Here is a 19,819-nt window from a genome sequence, read left to right as displayed (position 1 = left end):
ATAGCATGTAGCAGAAAGATCAACAAGAGTCTAAGTACCCCTAATTCTCTGTGACGGGCGGTGGCAGTGCTGGGAACGGTTTAATCCGGATATGATGTAAATTGTGGTAGAGATTGTATATACGTATAAAGAATGGAAGTGAATCCAAAAAAATGTGCCGAAGACTTGAGATAACGGAAAATTAGTCAACGTGAAGTTACTTGATTAAGAGACCACCTTAGTGCATTGAGGTGACACGGCGTCGTGACGGCCTACCACTATGAATAATACATCATCATGCCCGGAGCCTATTGCAGTGATAGGCCTGGGCTGCCGTTTTTCTGGCCAGGCGGCGTCGTTAGACGGCTTCTGGGAGATGTTGAGAGATGGACGAAAGGAACATGGCCCTGTACCCGGTAACCGATATCAAGCCGCGGCGTGGAAGCATCCGAGCCATGAAAGAAAAGGTGCCGTACGTCCTCCTCCTCTGCTCCTGACAACAACTCCTCGACACGAATGATATTGAGCCTGAACAAAACCAATGCTACTTAGATCAACCATGACAGCGGGTTCTTCTTGCAGGAAGACCCAGCACGCTTCGACGCCCCTTTCTTCTCCATCACAGCAAAGGAAGCCGCGGGCATGGACCCCGCACAGCGCCTATTACTTGAGGTCGCATATGAAGCCTTCGAAAATGGTACGCAGCCCGTCATCTCTGATATCGTGGGAAGGTGTAGCGAGTCGAGCTAATTTGGATAAATGGCATCTGCAGCCGGCGTCCCCATGGAGTCTCTGCCCGGTAGTCCCACTGGTGTTTACAGCGGCTGTATGACGAACGACTATGAATTACTCTCCACCCGTGATATCATGGATATGCCGCACAACTCAGCGACCGGGAACGGGCGGACAATGTTAGCGAACCGCATTTCGTGGTTCTTTGACCTGCGGGGGCCCAGTATAATGATGGATACAGCGTGCTCTTCGAGTCTGACAGCACTGCACCTCGCCACCCAGGCATTGCGTGCTGGCGAATGCCGCATGGTCAGTGGTCCATCGTGAACGCGACGCTCCTGCAACCTTGGAACACTAAATTAACTTTGAACTTTAGGCGCTGGTTTGCGGTGCTAGCATAATATTGCACCCCAACTTTACACAACGACTATCCTACATGCACATGCTCAGCGCCGACGGGATCAGCCATTCATTTGATAGCCGTGCTAACGGATATGGCCGTGGTGAAGGCCTCGGGGCAGTCCTACTAAAGCCTTTATCCCAGGCGATAGCCGACGGGGATGTAATTCGTGCCATAGTGCGGGCCACTGGGGCTAACCAAGACGGCCGGACGCCCGGGATCACCATGCCCAACGCCGAAGCACAAGCAGATCTCATCCGGGCGACATACCGACAGGTAGGGCTGTCAATGCGAGAAACAGCATATTTTGAAGCACATGGAACGGGAACCGCCCTTGGTGTAAGTGACACTGCTCATGCTTTGATGCAACCCGATACCTGAATATTGACACACCACTCTGAATAGGATCCTACGGAATTATCGGCCATCGGCGCCAGTTTTGGGGAAGAACGTACGCCAAACGATGAACCTGTTTACGTTGGCTCGGTTAAGAGTAACATTGGTCACACGGAAGGAGCAGCTGGAGTGGCCAGTCTTATCAAAGTCGTGCTTTGTCTGGAGGAAGGGACTCTGGTACCAAATGCAGGCTTTGTGACTTTGAATCCTAAAATTCAGACGGAGAGATGGCGACTGCGTCTGAGTGATACAACCCAGCCATGGCCTTCCCATCTCCCCCAGCGCGCCAGCATAAACTCCTTTGGATTTGGTGGTGCCAATGCGCACGCCATCCTTGAAAGTGTGACTCAATATTTTGGCACTGCCCCTCAGACAATACCTCGATCGCCAATCAGTATTGCGCAGCTGGTAGTAGTGTCTACGCATGACAATGCTGGTTTGGATCGGACCGCTCAGAAATGGACGCATGTACTCGAGGCGTCATCGGACACTCCCCCCTTGACCGACCTGGCGCATACCATGGCTACCCGACGCTCAAAGTTTGGATTTCGCAGTTTTGTAGTTGCCGACACACTTGGTGGTCTGAAGGAGGCATTGGGGCAAGGATTGGCCAGTTTTCCACGTGCCAGGCGCCAGCAGCAGACTGCGCTAGCATTTGTCTGCACTGGCCAAGGGGCGCAATGGGCTGGCATGGGAATTGAACTGGTCGCATTTCCTGTATTTGCGGCCAGCATCCATCATAGCCAGGAGGTATTAACCGCCCTTGGCTGCCAGTGGGATTTGGCCGAGGAAATCCGTGCTCATGCAAGTACAACCCGTATTAACCGTCCTGATCGCAGTCAACCGGTCTGCTGCGCGCTACAGATCGCTTTGATTGACCTACTGTCTAATTGGTCAATTACTCCAAAAGCAGTAGTAGGGCATTCTAGTGGCGAAGTTGGTAAGTGTTGTATGGCGATCTTATGGTGCATGAGTGCTGATCTGTTACTCCAGGAGCTGCATACGCGGCTGGCTATCTCACCCACGAGGATGCGATCAGAATTACCTACTTCCGTGGTGTCTTCTCCCAGCGTATTGTTGAGAATGGGCCCAGTGGAGGCATGCTAGCAGCCGGCGTATCCGAGCAAACCGCCCAAGACTATCTACAAACCTTGTCTCTAGAGGCTGTTGTTGTTGCTTGCATTAACAGTCCGTCGAGTGTGACGCTATCAGGAAATAATGATCAGATTAATCATCTGGCTGAATATCTTCAGGTCAGGGGGCATTTTGCACGGAAGTTGCGTGTTGATACTGCGTATCATTCCCCTTACATGCGCGCTTTAGCTGATGACTATCGGGATTCCATTGCATTGATTAAGCCAGTGAATCTACATAAAGGGAAAATAGCAATGTTTTCCTCCGTTACAAAGACGCGTGTTCAAATCCCTGATGAACTCGGGCCGGATTATTGGATACGCAATCTCGTCAGTCCCGTCGAATTTGCTGCAGCAGTGGGCCAGCTGGCCACTATGAGTGAGGCTGGTCCTCGACGCCGGCGCGCAGTAGCTGTCCCATGGAGCGCCATCCTCGAGATTGGCCCGCATGAGGCCCTGAAGGGACCGTTCACCCAGACAGTTCAAGAGGTCAATGCGCGTCTGACTTCCTTGCCTTACCTGAGCTTAGTGCAGCGGAAGAAGGATGCACTACATACATCTCTACAGGTAGCCGGTGTCCTCTGGAGTATTGGATGTCCCTTAGAGATTGACCGGGTAAATCGGAGCCTGCTTGGCGATTATAAGCCACAGTTGAGCCAGGCGCTCCTTCCGTCTTATGCTTGGAATCATCAGTCCAGGTACTGGCATGAACCGTATGAATCAAGTCAGTTACGCCAACGTGCCCAGCCTCGCCATGATTTACTTGGGGTCGCCTGTGATTATCAGAATAATATTGAGCCTCGATGGCGGAATTTTCTACGCCTCTCGGAGCATCCATGGCTGGCTGACCATATCGTGGCAGGCTCCATTGTCTTGCCTGCGGCAGGGATGGTGGCGATAGTAGCTGAGGCCGCACGTCAGTTGACCGAGTCTGTGACCCTGGCCGGCATTGAGTTTCATGATTTGGAATTTTTCCGAGGCATGGTTATTCCTTCTGAGGAAAACGGACTTGAGATTTTACTTCATGTGGCCCCTCATGCCGTGGCTGGCTGGTACCAGTTCGGCATCTTTTCTCGGCCAGAGGGATCCCCATGGGTTCAACACGCAAAGGGTAGCTTTACAATGGATTATGCGGGAGAAGAAGAACAAATGGAGGACAGCACCACCGCATTGAACTGGGCGCGGACGGTCCAACAAGCTCGACAGACACAAACTGCGGCGAACCTGGCAGTGGGTAGTGAGGCGGTTTATGGCTGGTTGTCTGAGACTGGAGGTGTCACCATGGGTCCGACCTTCCGAACGATGCAGAGGGTTTTCTTCCATCCCACACAGTCTCGCCTGTTTGCATCAGTGATTGTAACGGATACTAAAAGTACCATGCCCCATGAGCAGGAATCGCCGTACTTTCTTCATCCATCATCTCTGGATTCGCTGTTCCAGGCTGCTGTACTCTCCTGTTCCGAGGCACTGTCAAACCAGAATGCTCAGATCCCCATTGCGGTAGACCGACTCTACATGTCCACCCGCTTTTCACCCTCACCTGGGGAGCAATTCAATCTTCATGTGGAAACCCACTGGGACGAGGAAGGCATTTCTCGATCAGAGGTTGTTGCATCGCACCCCACCTGGTCACACCCTGGCCTCGTACTGCAAGGCGTCCGACTTGGTCGGGTCCCAATACAGTCCCACCCGTCTGCTGCAGTTGAAAACATTCCCCAGAGCCGGTTCTCATCACTAGTCTGGGCCGAGCATGTGGATTCCTGGGCCGAGCATTGTGGTGGTACACTCTCATCATGGCTTAGAAGCGTGTGCCATACTCATGGCGATGCACGCATGCTGGTGGTGGCAGCAGAGAGCCGCTTTGACCACCTGGTGCCGGCTCTCCAGGAGATCGTCCCAACTGGCAAATACCGGCCCCAGCTGCAACAGCTAACGGTCATCTTAGTAGATATAAGTCCAGATGGTTCGAGTGCGCGGGTACAGGCTTTACAGCAAATACTACCAAACTGCCAACTACTCTCTGTGCTCAACCTTGAGGAGGTAGCTTCGTCCCTGCCAGACGAAGGAGCATACGACGCCGTCCTACTGGATCACCCCGACCTGTGGACTGGCAGACAAGGCTTTCCCCTTTTGGATGATATTAACAGAGTCGCCCAACCAGATGGCTGGATAATTGCGTCCATCCCAGCGGGTATGCAGGATGAGGTCACTGAAAATCTTGACAGACATGCCGACTGGAAGGTACACGGGATAGTTTCTCAGACAAACTCACTACTTATCCACCGGCGAGATGAAGCTTCTTCGTTACTAGACCCTATCATCTACGTCCTGGCGCCCGAGCCAGCTGACATTTTCAATGCTCTGTTACAGGAGCTCATCCCCTTGATCGAGGAGCGGGGCGCCCGGGTGGAGAGAGTAAGCCCCCATGAGGTATCAAAGTTGAAGGACAAGCAGGTTATTTCGTTGTTGGAACTGCACGAGTCATGGACGCTCCAGTGGACTCCCGCAGATATGGAATGCATGCGCACGCTGGTTCAGGCGAAATACATACTCTGGGTGTCGCCCGCAGCACTGGACACAGCCGCCTCTTATGCGGCTACTGGTGCCACAACCGGGCTGTTACGGACTCTGCGGAACGAAAACCCCAACCTGGACCTACCTCAGCTTCTAATAGAGGAGAAGGATGTTGCGCGGGATCCTGGTCATCTTGGCCGTAGCATTGCACGTCTTCTACGACTAAGCCACCAGTCGCGGTCGCGTCCCCAGGATTACGAGTACTTACTGCGCGACGGCCGCTTGCATGTACCACGCGCAATTGCATACTCTCCATTGGACGATGCGATGGAAGCAGCTGTACATGGCCCGAAACCCATACTGGCTGAGTTGGCGGAGGACACCCGACCGCTGCGTCTACACAGCAAGTCATCCGATCTTGAGGGAGCGCAATGGCAATTGGACGACCGACTAGCCACTGCGATAGCGGAGGATGAAGTAGAAGTTCATCTTCATGCTATTTCACTTCCCTCTACAACAGCAAAGACCACAGAGGCTCGCGTCCCATTGACAGAGGCCTTGGGCACTGTTTGCCAGGTCGGACAGTCTCTGATATCGGTCTTTTCGGTTGGAGAGACGGTGCTGTGTGTGATACCTGGCCAGACCATATCCACTCGGGTTCGTTTGCCCGAGAGCTCTGTCTGGACTTGTCCTCCGCAGCAAGGCCCCGCGCAATCTCTTTCCATGCCGATCGCGTACTCTACCGCCTATACCAGTCTTGTCAATGGAATGCATCAAGTATCCGGCTCTGTTCTGATTGTGGGCTCTGTTAATCAGACACTCAGGGCCACTGTACACTGTGCCTTAGCGGCAAGGATGCAGGTGTTTGTTGCCGTGGATGGTGCTGTAGAGGAGTTACGTGCCCAGTACCCCGTCTTAAAAGACCGGATTATCTCCCTCCATCGGTCACTTCCAACCACCATCGCCCGTTTGACTAGCGGCAGAGGAGTCGAGCTCACCGTCTGTAACCTCGCGGGAGCAGCTAGCCGACAAGCAGCGTCTTGTCTGGCGCCTGGGGGTCGGTATATTGACCTGAGTGGGGACCTGCAACTCTCGGCGCTACCCCAGAAGATCTTAGAGCAGGGCTGCACAGTCACCTCACTCTCTCTGTCTCGGATGTTTAGGGATACTCCGCGCCTGATACAGGCTAATTTCCACCGAGCTGTCGATCTCATCGCAGGACATAAGTCTCTCGTGCAGGTGGCATCCTATCCTGTTTTTCCAGTTTCACAGGTGGACGAGGCTATCTCTCATGCGAGGCATTCCGGCACCCGGGTCATCCTTGACCTCCAGGCGCCAGGTCTCGTGGCAGTGAGACCTGTTCAACCCGAGCCAAGGCCGCTACCCAGTGAGAACACCTACCTTCTAATTGGAGGACTGGGCACAATCGGACTCTCTCTAGCCAGCGCTCTGGTAGACAGCGGGGCCCGTCACATTGTTTTTTCAAGTCGCTCTGGAGCAACACAGCCAAGTCAACAAGCCGCTCTGGATGCACTGCGCGCACGTGGAGCCCGAACGGAGGTGATACGCTGCGATGTTGCCTCCGAACATGACGTGAAGCAACTCCTGACGCACGCAGACTACCACAACTGGCGCATCCGTGGCATCATCCAGTGTGCCACCGTTCTCAAAGATGCGATGTTCGACCAGATGGACTGGGAATCCTGGCAACAGTCAACACGGGCTAAGATCCAAGGCACGTGGAATCTGCACCAGGCGTTCCAAGCCACACGGCCGCTGGACTTCTTCATCACTCTCTCCTCAATCAGCAGTGTTATCGGCAACATGGGCCAGGCCAATTATGCTGCGGGCAATGCTTTCATGGATGCCCTAATGGAGTGGCGGCACCAACATAACCTCGCCGGTTGTAGTATCAACCTGGGGCTCGTTGAAGACGCCAGCGGCGTGACAGATGTGGCTGAGTCTGCTGAGCAGCGTCGTCAGCGGTATCGACACGTCTTGGGGACCGAGATCTCACAGGCAGAGGTGCAGACCCTTATTCGTCTCCTCGTCCAAGGCCAGATGCAACCTACACCGCCTGCTCAGATAATTGCCGGGTTGATTGATGTTCTGCCGCGTGAAGACGGCGGCAGTCCCTGGCAATTGGACCGCAAGTTCGATCACCGTGCTCGGATCGCCGATCCTGTAGCCCAAGCTGTTACGGGCCCCGTCAAGACGAGCGTTCTACTCAAACGAGCTGACTCAATAGACGAATCGATCTCGCTCGTTAGCCAGGCTTTGCAAACCTATCTGGCTCGGGCAATGGGCGCTGCTCCTGATTCTGTCGATCTCGACTTGCCTTTGTCTGCTTTGGGAGGTTGGTTCTCCGCTTCTTTTCCCTTTAGATGATATTGTATATGTATGCTAACGGCTAATAATTCTAGTGGATTCGCTCAAAGCGACGGAAATGCAGACTTGGGTCAGTCGCGAATTAGGGGCTGCATTGTCTTCCTTCGAGCTCCTCAGCTCCCAGCCTGTGAGGATTCTAGCTGAGAAAATAACCGCGGGGAGCTCATTTGTCGCTGCAAAGGCTTAGATCTGGGACCATATATATACTAGGGTAGCTTTATAGAATGGAACTTTTTGATAAACCAGAAACGCATTACTCACACAATAAACATTGGCTCTAAGTATATTTTTCCTTCAATTACACTGCCCTTACTTAATGACGCGATAGGAATGAACCAGGCTATACGAGGATTTGTCTGTTTGAATGAAACTAGCCAAAAGTCATAGATCGCTCCTTTACTGTGTCGTGGTATCCTATTGAGATACACCCAAAGATGTCTTCAGAAGACCCTGTGGATGGAGGTCATCTACTCAATACCTATTCTAGACAACGAGTATCATCGAGGAAAATCGCTCCAGCTTATAGTGAGATCATTTACTACTGACTGAAGAAGAGCTCTTTACAACTAGGTCCTAACCATTCACGTTCAGTAATGTAAAGGGTCGACATTTTGGCTAGACTATATGCTACCCAACATCCCCTTTTACCTGACTTTGTCCAAGGTCATAGGTTCTTCCTCTCACCAGGTACAGGGAATGTCTCATTTCAGACCCTTTCCATATCATGCAAGGGTCCCTAGAACGAAGATGCGCTCTCCATGGGTAGAGTCATTCTGATGGTCCAAAATATCCACCACTTTCAAGCCAGCCGCAGCAGCACGAGCCCTCACATCGGCCTCAGTCCACACTCCAACTTTGCGACTATCCAAGTTGTCTTCGACGACGACCTCCTGTCCATCCGCCAACCTCTCCGAGACAACAATATGCCGAGTAGTATGCCACACTTTTCCGATGAGTCCATGTGCGGGCCAGGTCTCACGGTAGAAGATGCCAGGGAATTCCTTGCTCGGCGTGACAATTGGCTCCGAGGGCTCCATAGCGCGGGCGAGCGGCTCGCCGCCGTCGGTGAGCGCTCTCAGCACGGAGATGTACGCGCGCCCAGTGGTTGGCTTGAGAACCTTGGCTATCTGCGCGAAGAACCGGCTGCCTTGGTCGGCTTCGTATAGATGGCAGATACTGCCGCAGGCAAACACTATCATGTCGATGAGCCCACCTGACCCGTCGGAATGCTGCAAGGCAGGCAAGGATCCCAATTCCTCTGCCGAACCTAGCACCCAGGTCATTTGATCGACATGGGATGGGTCGGTGAGGAGGTGAGCTCGATCTAACATATGCTGTTCGTTGTCTAGGCCCAGGAAGTGCACTGCAGACTGGCATTTGGTGCCCTGTTTCTGGTGCTGGGCGCTCGCCAGGCCGTGGATGATCCGCCCTGAGCCTGTGCCCACGTCCAGTACCCTCACTGGATTTGCGGAAATGTTGCGGGACACCATCTCCGCGAGCAGACGGGAATATAGTTGGACATCCTCCCAGTTCCCAATCCACAAGTCGTAGTATTCTGCTAAATACTTGCTGTTGTAGCAGGTACTTTGGCGCGGATGGGCTGACTGGTTATCAATGGAGTTATCGTTGGGGATGGTCATGGTGGGTTTGATGGAGATGAGACTTTTGAAAGTCAACAATCGTTCTGGTGTTCATCAGGTATTTAACTTTGCTGAATTTCTTGGGGATACAGCAGACGAATGCTCTTTCTGTGCCTTGCTGGGTAGGATAATAAGGTTCACGAGGTCATGATCTGTTACAAGCACTCCGTGAGGGGGATGATCCAGACGAAAGCTCTTCTGCACCGTTTCCAGGCAAAGTAATAAGTTTAGGACTCGTTGCAGACGCATGTTTGAGGGACATGTACTCTTCAACATTGAGTGAGAACTATTCATGCATTAATACTTGTGCTGGCTGAGGTACACTAGTTGCGCAGTAGGAAGCATTAAATGTAGGAGGCTGTATGGTTTCGGATTGGAAGATTGTAAAGCAGCTATGGACATTTCCTCGCCTAATCCGTCCCCGTAAACTTTGTCTTGCATCATTCCAGACACCGCTACCCCTATTTTTAAAGACACACAGAAAAGAATCTAACCGGACGCCCCCAATTTTCCTCCTGCGTCAGCCATGTCGTAATCTTCTGCAGTCCCTGGGCAATGTCACGAATCCAGTCAGGCGAGTTATTCGCCACCGCGCCAGTGAGGGAGACACAGAGATCAGTACCGTCCTTGCCGGACGCACCGGCATCGACCATCAAGCCACAAGTAGGCTGAAAGAAGATCTCCTGCCGTTGAATATGCTCGTGCAGGCGTCTCTTGTCGTCTGCTTTGAAGGTCGTCGTCCCGGTCCAGTTGAAGATCAAGTGATCAGCTACTGCAGGATACAACTCTTTCATACGAGGCAAATCCTCAAGAATGCGCCTCCACGGTGCGTTCGCGTAACGCGTTATCAGAGCCTGCTGGGCCTGGGCGCGATAAAGTAATTGCAGTACTGTCTCGTTTGGGTCATAGGTGATCCGCTCTACGTTGCCTGTCAGTGTAGGCCCGGCAACGCGAGCCCCATCCAGCGGGCCTTCACGCGGAAAGGAGGACGGCAGAAAGGGGAATCGCCCCCGTGCTGCTTCAACATTGAGGAGTAACATCTCCGAGTGCTTGGTGTGGAAGATGGCCAGCAGGGCGAGGGCTGTCTTGAGGACCACTGATGTCATCAAAGTCGGATGGTGCTGGTGCAGAGACATCAACGCCGGTAGCTGAAACTCGAGCAGGTATAACCCTTCCGATCGTTGTCCGGATAAGGTCCTCAGTGGGCGACTAGGTGTAGGCCATAGCGCTACTGGACCATCTGGCACTTGCTGCATCTGCGAGAGATGATACTCAAAAGCCGGACGGCTAGCCAGAGCATCCTGCAGCAGGTAATAGCTCTCATTCCACGCTTTATATGAAGCATGCGCTCGAAGTGGCTGCCCGCTCAGCGCGAGCTCCAGATCATCTTCAAATATTTCATGGTAGGTCGCATCCATGACAGAATGGCAGACTGCAAATAGACACAAATAAGCACTGACACCACAGATAAATAAGGCGAGCAGGGAAAGGACTTACAATCTGCAACGAGGACGGCACTCTTTATCTCGTTTACGTACACCATCAATCCGCAGAACAAAGGTCCTGGTAATGCGATCCGATGCTCTTGTGGAAAATTGACCACTAAGTCGTGCACATCGGCCAATGTCGCAACCTCGCCGTAGTCCACAACGCAGCGCTTCAGAATCGATTGTGACGGGCGCACGGTCACCAGCAGAGTCTGGGATGTCTCCCCTTGCACAACAAAGGATCGCAGCATGGGATGAAGAGGTAACGTAACCTCCAGGGCCTTGCGCAGCTCTGCAACAGAATGACTCCGTGTGTGTATGCAGACGAAGAATTCCCAGTAGTCAATTAAGTGAGCCTGGCGCATGATGTGTTGGAAATCAGTGGCCGGGAAGATATCTTCAACATCATCCCAAGTGAGCCGATAGCGTGCAATGGCTTGTTGGACCGAAACCTGCGTAGCGGAGAGTCCGCCGCCGTCGCCCATCAGGTGCACCATATCCTCCAATGCAGGTCCCCCAGCCCGAGCGCGGCCGTCATTGTGAGCTGCAGGATAGGGGTCTTCCGGTTGACCATCAGCGGTCTCCAGAAGAAGTATTTGGTCCGCAATGGTTTTGGCGCTTGCCCAAGCCGCAAATGGGACATGTCTTCCGGTGAGCTTGCTCGCTCTGGAATGCACGCGCATCAAGGTGATGCTATCCACGCGTTCCGAAAGCGCCGCCTTCACATCGAGTTCTTCGGTCGTGGCCGCTAAGACGTCTGCCCAGAGCTGCACCACACGCTTGCGTATCTCTCTAGAATTGCTAGGTGCCAATGTCACAGAGGCTTCGGACTGGGCGGCAGCATACTGACGCATCAGGGCCGCGAGATTGACCTTTTGCACCTTGCCTGAGGTCGTGCGAGGATAGTTCGTGGCCCCAAGCGTTTGGATAGGGATGACCTTATCAGGTACATACGCCGCACCCATATGTGTGAGAATTAGATGCATAATGTGTTGCACTTGCGGCTGTGCAATCTCGCGATTTACGATAATGACCGGAACCTCCCCTGCCACAGCGTCCGGTAGAGGGACGGCCTGAGGATCGAGCTGGTGCAATTCCGGGTCTTGGTTGAGTACCGCCTCAATGGCAGAGGGCGATATGTTCTTGCCACCCCGGATGATGAGGTCTTTATACCGACCAACAGGATAGACGAGACCGTTCGGTTCGTACATGATAGCTTGATCGCCAGTCTTGTACCAGCAACATCCGTTCGCATCAATGTAGAATGAATCGCTCTGCACGCCGAGATAACCTCGAGCAGTCTGGTAGCCACTGTAGTGCACCTCTCCGGCCACACCAGGTGCCAGAGGCTCCGTGCTGTTCGGAGCACAAAGACGCAGTGTCGAACCTGTCATAGGACGCCCAGCGGCCAGGAAGCCGTCGCGCGAGATACTGTCGAGGTCTTCCACTGGGCCGGTGGCGCAAAATGCCCCCTCCGTCATACCATATAGATTCTCGATCGCTCGCGTTCCCACTCTGGACTGGAATTCCTTGGCTACGGCAGTGGAGAGGGTCATTCCTGAGAAAATTACCGTGTCAATGGGAGGGAGTGGCTTCGAGCTGAGGTCCGCACTGATGAAGGCATGCACCAGCGCTGATACCATGACTATGTATTTGCAGGGGACATTGCGCAGAGTATCGATCGTCGTATGTGGATCAAAGGCCAAATAGGAAGGGTAGACGAGTGTAGCACCATGTGTGAGGGCAAACATTTGGCCCATATAGCCAAGCACATGGCTACATGGGACAAGCGACATTAGTCGGTCCCCTGGGCGGACTAAGCCCAGAGTTGACCCACTCGATAGAGAGCTGATCCAGGCAGGAACATCCATCTTGCATGGCTTGGGCAGAGATGTCGTTCCGCTAGAGAAAAAGATGGATATTTCGCGTGACGGAGGTAATGTTGATGGGCCCGATGAGGTTTCTCTAGATTGCATGAGCTGGTCGAAACTTGTCCATGAAGAAGAAACCGGCTGGCCATGTCCGATGACAATTTTGATCACATCTAGCTGGGGAAATAGCTGATCAAATTGTTCGGCCGCGGCTTTATCTTGAACAAAGACGGCGGCCTTTGAGCTGGGGCGGTTATCGAGAACGGTTTGGACGACATGGCGGGCTTCCACCGAGTTGGACAACGTATTGGGATGAACGGAGACATGGATGCAGCCAAGTCTGTATCCAGCCCAGGTAGTGAGGACATGCTCCAAACTGTTACCGAGGATCACAAAAAGCAGACAATCACTCGATAGACCCAGCAACTCCAACGAGGCAGAAAGGCGGATGATCCCTTCATACAACTCCCCAAAACTCCATTGACCATATTCTTTCTTGTCTCCAAGCCCATAGAGACCAGATCGTTGGTGCGCGCAGATTAGTGCCAAATAGTCAGGGTGTCTTTCCACTGCCTCGGCCAGTTGTTCCCAAGCTGAGCGGCTTTGATGCTCAGGGTCGCTTCTTACGACTTCGCGCATGGTAAATGTGTAATGTGAAGTTTATGTCTAGAATCCGGAGTTTCGACGATTTATTCCAACAATACCAGTACTTATTCTACGACTATATTATTACATTCAAGGCATATAGCTATCTGTACGGGAATTATTCCCGCACAGATGTTTGTGACATAGTGTGACCCTGCATCACCTTACCGGAATGATCCCCCTTGCCTGGGTATAGACCAAGGCGGAGCAGCAGTTGCATGAAGGTCTGGACTTGCGCAACATAGTCCGGAGGATTGAGCCAGCATATGCACCTCTCCGCCCTTGCTTGCATGTCTGACCGCTCCTTGCCATCAACAAAATGGCACATTCTTCTTGACTTAGTGCAACTGCTTATTGAGTGGAGCAGCTCTGCAGATAATGTACCTTGTCCTGTAGTGAAACTCCTTGAATCTGCAGAAACCTTAATGAACAGACGATTCCTGATCAAACTCAGAAGTGTCTATACAGGCATATTCTACGGCCTAACCTATGCTGTACATATGCTCTGTACACCTCTTCTTCATTACTGAATATTACGGACTTGGAATCAGGGACCTACTTGTATACAATGCGTCATACAGGGATAAATTCTAAAAGTTAGTATTAGACCTAGCTAATGGTTCAACATTTAGACTCCGGATAAATTAACCTTTCCTGGCTGAATCTTTATTGGGCATCTTCAAGTAGACTAAGTGTCTATAGAATGATTGGAACCTAGTCCCTAGATTGCCAAGGAGGGTATTCTTTATCTCTTCTTGGACAAACAGGGCCTGCCTGTTGACGTTTTCTTATTACAATTGCCAACCCCAGGCAACCGCCGTACGCCCCGAAGGCCATAAAACGGGCACCAGTCTTCTTACAGTCAAGTTTCTGCACTTCAGATACTTCATCTTAGAAACCAATAACCGCCGACCTGTACCTACTTTCCTTCTACTCCCATGACCCACGAGTTCATCAAACGTGGCACATCATGGTCGTCAAGGGCTCTTGTAACTGCGGCCGCATCCGCATCACTATGGACAATCCCACACCATCTGGGGGCGGCGTGATGATTTGCTACTGCCTTAATTGTCGAAAGCAGAGTGGCGCCGGTATTCATCGCACTTGTCCTTCTTCTCGTTTACTTTCAGATCCGGAAATTGTCTAACTTGAGCATCCTCCAGCCGGCACCTATGTCGTCGTGGTGGAGAACAAAGACATGGTCTTGACCGGTAGTCCCAAGAAATTTCTCGACACCAATACCGCCTGTGGCCGGCCATTGGATCGATATTTCTGTTATACCTGTGGATGGTCAGTACATGCATAAGGGCACTCTGCCTCCTATCTGACTGAGTCCTGTGCAGTCCGATTATGTATCGAAGTGAGACTGTTTTGCCCGGAAAGTCACGTCAGTCCTCCCTCTATATCTCTCTCTTCCCCTGTATGAGTCTCAGCAGTAACATTAACACAAGCAGTCCTCATGTTCGGTCTCTTTGACGATATTCCCAAGCCGGTGGCAGAGGTGTGGACCAAGCGTCGGCCGGAGTGGATCCCAGCGACTTCAAAAGTTCTACAATATGTGACGGATATTCCTGACGATGTGAGCGGAGAGGAGGCCAAGAAACTGGGCTGGTGAGTTGATGGATGTTGCAGAAGGGATCTCGACCGAGCAGCACCATAGCCCGGACAAAGTGATTGAATATCAAGCCCGCAACAGGGACAGATTCAGATGTAGTTAATGTAAATAGAAATCGGCTACTTGTCTTATCCTTTGTAGAGATACTGTATGGATCAAGAGTAGATTCTGCCCGTCTTCAGCCAAGTCTGAAAGGCGGTGAGAAAGTTTACAGATTTCATGGCCACTTTTTCGGAGCTGTACAAAATGTATATCCTTCAATAGCCGCTTATATCCGCACTTTTCTCATCGAGGTCGACTAGGTTCTGCCGCTTTAGGCGGTAGGTGAAGCGGTCAGGGCCGGGTTTTCTGCCGCTGTGGTGGTAGAGAAGAGTCTCTTATACGGAGTACTAAGTAGTCGTCAGGGTTGACTCTTCTTAATGTGACACGGTACTCAGCGTAGTACTCCAATGGGGGCACATACAAAGTTGATACATGCGGGAGAAGTATGAACTATTGCCGGCTATACATCTGCGTTACAACAGTATGAAGCTCGCTGATACTGGCCTCTTATGAAGCCACCCGCTATATATATCTGTCGCGCGCTTGAATTCACATTTTCAAGACGATTCCTCATCATATGGTGCATCCAAAATTTCCCTAAGGGATGCTTCAGGATGACGGGACAAACAGCAGGGAGGATGTCGAAATAAAAGCTTGCATCTTTTCCATCTATTTATTAATTCCTTCTTTTGCCCCCCGTCCTGCGTTCATGAAAGCGCCCAGTTTCCAGGAAATCCAGCAGTATACACTGAACTGACAGTGGCAAACACTTCCGTGAAAAATGTTCAAGATGTAGGTATCAGTAAGCTCGATAAGTCTCCGAACTGCAGTCAGAGCAGTGACTGCGCTGATTGGGTGTTGCCGGACTACTCTTCCTGATTAACAGCGGAGTAAGTTACCCCGAGCAGTTCGGTCGATGCCCAAAAAGGGCGGAATGACCCGCCATGCAGATCTTCTGCTTTCGGCCGGGAAAAGTGGGAATGGCTTCTTCTCAGTGGCCACTGCCAACTTGACCTGCTGTGGTCCCCATCTAGCCTATTCTGGATTATAAATCCACTCCACTTCAACGAACGCGTCTATTCTGGAATTTCTTCCTCCTTATATTCGACTGGACTCCGTGTTTATACACGACTCCCAACTGCTGTCAACACCAAAGAACATGGCGTTCATATACCAATATCGGGGCTTGCGTCGATACGTGAACGAGCTGGTTGATGACGCCCGTCGTGCCCAGCACGAGCCATCTTCCTCGGATCAAGTATCGCCGCAGCCTCTTGGACATCCACCGAGTAAGATCAGAGATCCCTCTCAAATCCCTGGAATTTTCTTGAAATCGGATTGTAACGGTGAAAAGTACTATGAGGTGTCTTGGGCAACCCACGATCCCTTCAACCCGCAGCAATGGTCGCATGCCCGCCGAGTCGCCTCCACAATGTGTGTCTGCCTGATCGCCTTGGTCACCACCATGGCATCAGCCATCGATTCCGCCGTTCTGACCGAAGCTTCCCGGCACTTTGGAGTTTCCCAGGTCGCCGAATCACTCGCAACTGGCCTCTACCTTATCGGCTTCGGAGTCGGTGCGCTTATTGCCAGTCCCATGTCTGAAATTGTCGGCCGATTCCCCGTCTACATTGGCGCCTTGATCATCTTCGGATCCTGGATTCTAGGTGCTGCGTTGGCTCCGAACTTCGGGTCACAGTTGGTCTTCCGCTTTCTCGCGGGACTCTGTGGTTCTGCGCCTCTGACTGTCGCGGGTGGTTCGATTTCCGACGTGTGGAGTACGCTGGAGAAAACTTTTGGGTTTCCCATCTTTGCCATTCCGGGGTTTGGCGGGCCTATCCTTGGTGAGTATGATATAGTGTATCGCGCAACATCCACTGCACACCACCGTACGTAGTAGGTGTCGAGTGTAACTAACACCATCGAATCAATCAGGGCCCGTTGTCGGAGCATACATCGGTTACAGTCCTCACATCAGTTGGAGGTGGGCAGAATGGATCATGCTCATTTTTGACGGCCTGGTGATAGCCATCATCTTTCTATTCAAGCGCGAGACCTTTGCACCCCAGCTCCTCTACTACAAAGCCAAGTTTTTCCGCGAAGCGACCGGAGATGCGCGGTTCAAGACAGCCGGCGAGGCCTCGGGATCGGGAAGTCTGCTGCCCGTGTTGAAGAGGAACTTCACTCGTCCTTGGCTACTCCTCATGGAGCCAATCGTGATCTTCTTCACGTTTTACTTGACCGTTGTCTACATTGTCCTGTTCACTTTCCTGGACGGGTATGCACCTTTCCACTAGTTTGCATGACGATCCATCGGATCCCACTAACCCGCCTAGATATGTCTATATCTTCGCCGACACATACGGAATCAACGAAGGCCTGGCCAACATTTGCTTTCTGGGGCTTCTCATTGGGATCCTCACCAGCATGGTCCTCGTCCCTATCCTTTATCGCAAAACAGCCAAACAGTTGCGAGACGCTGGTGATGATGGGTCCGGTCGCATGATAGACAGAGAGTCGCGTCTCTTCTTCGCGCAAATTGGAGCCCCAGCCATTCCGATCGGTCTTTTCTGGATGGGATGGACTGACTATGTATGTCTCATACAGTGTCCTTTCCAATCGCAAACATAGACGCATGGCACTAACAACCCTAGCCTTCCATCGCGATTTGGTCCCCACTAGCCGCCTCGATCGCCGTCGGTTTCGGCGTCATCTGTATCTTCCTCTCGGCCTATATGTACATTATCGATTCCTATCAGCAGTACGCGGCGTCTGCACTGACCTTCGTGGCACTGGTTCGGTACCTGGCTGCGGGCGGAATGACGGTGGTCGGAATCCCGATGTATTCGAATCTTGGCACCCATTGGACGCTCACTGTTCTTGGGATCATCAGTGCGGTGGCTGCGCCCATTCCCTACGTACTCACCTTCTGGGGCCCTTCTCTGCGGAAGAGGAGTAAATGGGCCACAGCTATCTCGGCGTGAGTGGATTTGACTTGCCTTCGAGGACTTCATCGATCGCTGTTCAAGCATGGGTGGTATGTCTTGAATATGCGTTTTAACACTTTTCGTGAACATACGTAATACTTCGGTGATATAATTCTGACGCGGATGAGCATGAGCGTATGGAGATACTGGGTTGGACAAAATGATCTAAGATATATAGAGTAGATGGATGGTATAGAGTGAATAGGATGGAAAACGCGATGTATCCAAGAACCCGACCGTAACCCGATATTCGCTGCCTAAGGCATGAAGTAGATAGTAAAGACGACACATCAACATTCCTGCTGCGCAATGAGGTCTACATAAATCTATTTGGTCCTAGGTCTGCCAGGATTGTCACCACATTCTCAACAGAAGTAGTTAAGCAGCTACAATCGAGGTTGAGAACACTTCGGCCTCGGTGCACCCACGGTGATAAAGATCGGGCGCGGGGACGGGGTCGGCAAATTAGCTCGGGGACGGTCCACAGATCTACCGAGCTTCCTCGTATATATGACTGAGATGACGCCCAGCACCAGACCGGAAGATTGGCAGAGTTTATCAGCTCCCTTTTTGACTTATTACTGGCTTCTTAGAAGTTCTACAAAATGAGCGTCTCCGAACTTATCAAGTCCATCAACGCTGTCACCGCCAGTGGCGAGCTGAACAGTATAGATGAGCAGCAGCGTGCGGAGCTGTCGTCTGCATGCGATAGACTGAAGGCGATGTGCGAATCGCCGCTTGAGAAGACGTTCAAACTTTTGTTTACGGTATGTTTTCGTGACTTTCTCTATCTACGACTATGGATACTAATAAGAGAACAGGAACACCAAACCATGGTTCTCCGTCTAGCCATTGACCTTAAGCTCTTCGACGCAGTCATCCACCACTCATCTCAGAATGAGACCGGCAAAGTCACTGTAACCCAGATAGCCGCTGACACAAAAGCAGACCCAGTCCTCGTCGGTATGAACAAATACTCCCCTCAGCACAGCCACCTCATAACAAAACATGCAGCCCGAATCATGCGCTTCCTCTCCGCCATAGGAACCCTCGAACAGCACACATCCGACACCTTCACACCTACTCCCCTGTCCTCATCCTACATCTCATCATCTCCACTCGCAGCAGCCATAATCCACTTGTACTTTCCTCCCTCCCCAACCATCCTCCAACCAACTAACCCTTCCTCAGCACGCACTTCCACTCCTTCCTCACTCACCTCCCGGACTACTTCGCCAAAAACAACTGGACCAACCCCAACTCCCTAACCAACACGCCCTTCCAATTCGCCGCCGGCACATCCTCCCACTACTTCGACTACCTGGCCACAAAACCTTACTACCAGTCCTCCTTCAACACAGTCATGAAATCTCCCATCCGTCGAGCCGGACAACCATGGTTCAATCTCTTCCCCGTCACCGAGAAACTCCAGATGGAATCCCCGAATACCGATTCAGTACTGTTGGTAGATATCGGCGGCGGCCAAGGCCAAGACCTCCTCGCTTTTCGCTCCGCGTTCCCTGATCTCTCTGGACGACTGATCCTTCAGGACTTACCCCATGTTGTCGCTGATGCAGAGATACCTGATGGGGTGATAGAGAGCCAAGGGTATGATTTCTTCACGGAGCAGCCTGTCAAGGGAGCGAGGGGGTATATGCTTCGTACTGTGTTGCATGATTGGCCTGATAACGAGGTAGTGAAGATTCTGAGTCGAGTGCGGGAGGCTATGAATGAGGAGTCGGTGTTGTTGATCGTGGAGAAGGTCATTCCCGAGACAGGTGGCGGGTTGATGGCTGCTATCGGGGATCTAAGTATGATGGTGAGTTTCGCTGGCGCGGAGAGGACGGAGAGGCAATATGCGGAGTTACTTGTCAGGGCGGGGTTGAGACTGGTGAATTGTTGGGTGGGGAGTGAGAATGAGGGGATGGAGATGGGCGTGGTGGAGGCGAGGATATAATCTTCCACTATTATCTACTATATACAATGTTTC

At 52.0% G+C, this 19,819-nt stretch overlaps 6 protein-coding genes across 6 annotated transcripts; 4 read left to right on the top strand and 2 right to left on the bottom strand.

Moving 5' to 3' along the window:
• Positions 1–259: 259 nt before the first annotated feature.
• BO83DRAFT_362705 (PKSN polyketide synthase for alternapyrone biosynthesis) lies at positions 260–7,729 on the top strand (the record flags this gene model as incomplete). Its single annotated transcript, XM_025529533.1, has 7 exons — positions 260–451; positions 532–676; positions 752–1,020; positions 1,088–1,450; positions 1,517–2,447; positions 2,501–7,510; positions 7,578–7,729. The coding sequence occupies 7 exons, from the start codon at positions 260–262 to the stop codon at positions 7,727–7,729; spliced, it is 7,062 nt and encodes a 2,353-aa protein (XP_025387311.1).
• Positions 7,730–8,264: 535 nt separating this feature from the next.
• Positions 8,265–9,182, bottom strand: BO83DRAFT_314752 (class I SAM-dependent methyltransferase; the record flags this gene model as incomplete). Its single annotated transcript, XM_025527592.1, has 1 exon — positions 8,265–9,182. The coding sequence occupies one exon, from the start codon at positions 9,180–9,182 to the stop codon at positions 8,265–8,267; it is 918 nt and encodes a 305-aa protein (XP_025387310.1).
• Positions 9,183–9,649: 467 nt separating this feature from the next.
• Positions 9,650–13,179, bottom strand: BO83DRAFT_446897 (acetyl-CoA synthetase-like protein; the record flags this gene model as incomplete). The annotated part of the gene is made up of 2 exons (XM_025536621.1): positions 9,650–10,614; positions 10,680–13,179. The coding sequence occupies 2 exons, from the start codon at positions 13,177–13,179 to the stop codon at positions 9,650–9,652; spliced, it is 3,465 nt and encodes a 1,154-aa protein (XP_025387309.1).
• Positions 13,180–14,155: 976 nt separating this feature from the next.
• BO83DRAFT_389621 (GFA family protein) lies at positions 14,156–14,800 on the top strand (the record flags this gene model as incomplete). Its single annotated transcript, XM_025532813.1, has 4 exons — positions 14,156–14,276; positions 14,349–14,475; positions 14,529–14,572; positions 14,640–14,800. 4 exons carry the CDS (start codon positions 14,156–14,158, stop codon positions 14,798–14,800), a joined length of 453 nt encoding a protein of 150 aa, XP_025387308.1.
• A 1,146-nt stretch (positions 14,801–15,946) lies between these two features.
• On the top strand, positions 15,947–18,111 carry BO83DRAFT_417910 (MFS general substrate transporter). Its single transcript, XM_025534792.1, is given in 5 exon segments — positions 15,947–16,131; positions 16,197–16,731; positions 16,778–17,120; positions 17,140–17,434; positions 17,497–18,111. The coding sequence occupies 5 exon segments, from the start codon at positions 16,057–16,059 to the stop codon at positions 17,824–17,826; spliced, it is 1,578 nt and encodes a 525-aa protein (XP_025387307.1). The 5' UTR covers positions 15,947–16,056; the 3' UTR covers positions 17,827–18,111.
• Positions 18,112–18,412: 301 nt separating this feature from the next.
• Positions 18,413–19,786, top strand: BO83DRAFT_339758 (sterigmatocystin 8-O-methyltransferase precursor; the record flags this gene model as incomplete). Its single annotated transcript, XM_025528556.1, has 4 exons — positions 18,413–18,596; positions 18,651–18,792; positions 18,844–18,970; positions 19,021–19,786. The coding sequence occupies exons 1-4, from the start codon at positions 18,435–18,437 to the stop codon at positions 19,784–19,786; spliced, it is 1,197 nt and encodes a 398-aa protein (XP_025387306.1). The 5' UTR covers positions 18,413–18,434.
• Between the last annotated feature and the right edge of the window lie 33 nt (positions 19,787–19,819).

This window comes from Aspergillus eucalypticola (assembly GCF_003184535.1).
Source record: "Aspergillus eucalypticola CBS 122712 chromosome Unknown BO83scaffold_15, whole genome shotgun sequence".
In the NCBI taxonomy this organism is placed as follows: Eukaryota; Fungi; Ascomycota; class Eurotiomycetes; order Eurotiales; family Aspergillaceae; genus Aspergillus; species Aspergillus eucalypticola.
Note: the sequence above shows the minus strand (reverse complement) of the source record. Positions and strands in the feature narration are given on the sequence as shown.

What these genes read in the sequence shown, in the direction of transcription:
- BO83DRAFT_417910 (XM_025534792.1), top strand. Translation starts at nt 16,057, where the DNA reads ATGACGCCCGTCGTGCCCAGCACGAGCCATCTTCCTCGGATCAAGTAT. An exon ending in GCCTCTTGGACATCCACCGA is followed by an intron (nt 16,132 to 16,196) that starts GTAAGATCAGAG and finishes AACGGTGAAAAG; the next exon opens with TACTATGAGGTGTCTTGGGC. An exon ending in GGATGGGATGGACTGACTAT is followed by an intron (nt 17,435 to 17,496) that starts GTATGTCTCATA and finishes TAACAACCCTAG; the next exon opens with CCTTCCATCGCGATTTGGTC.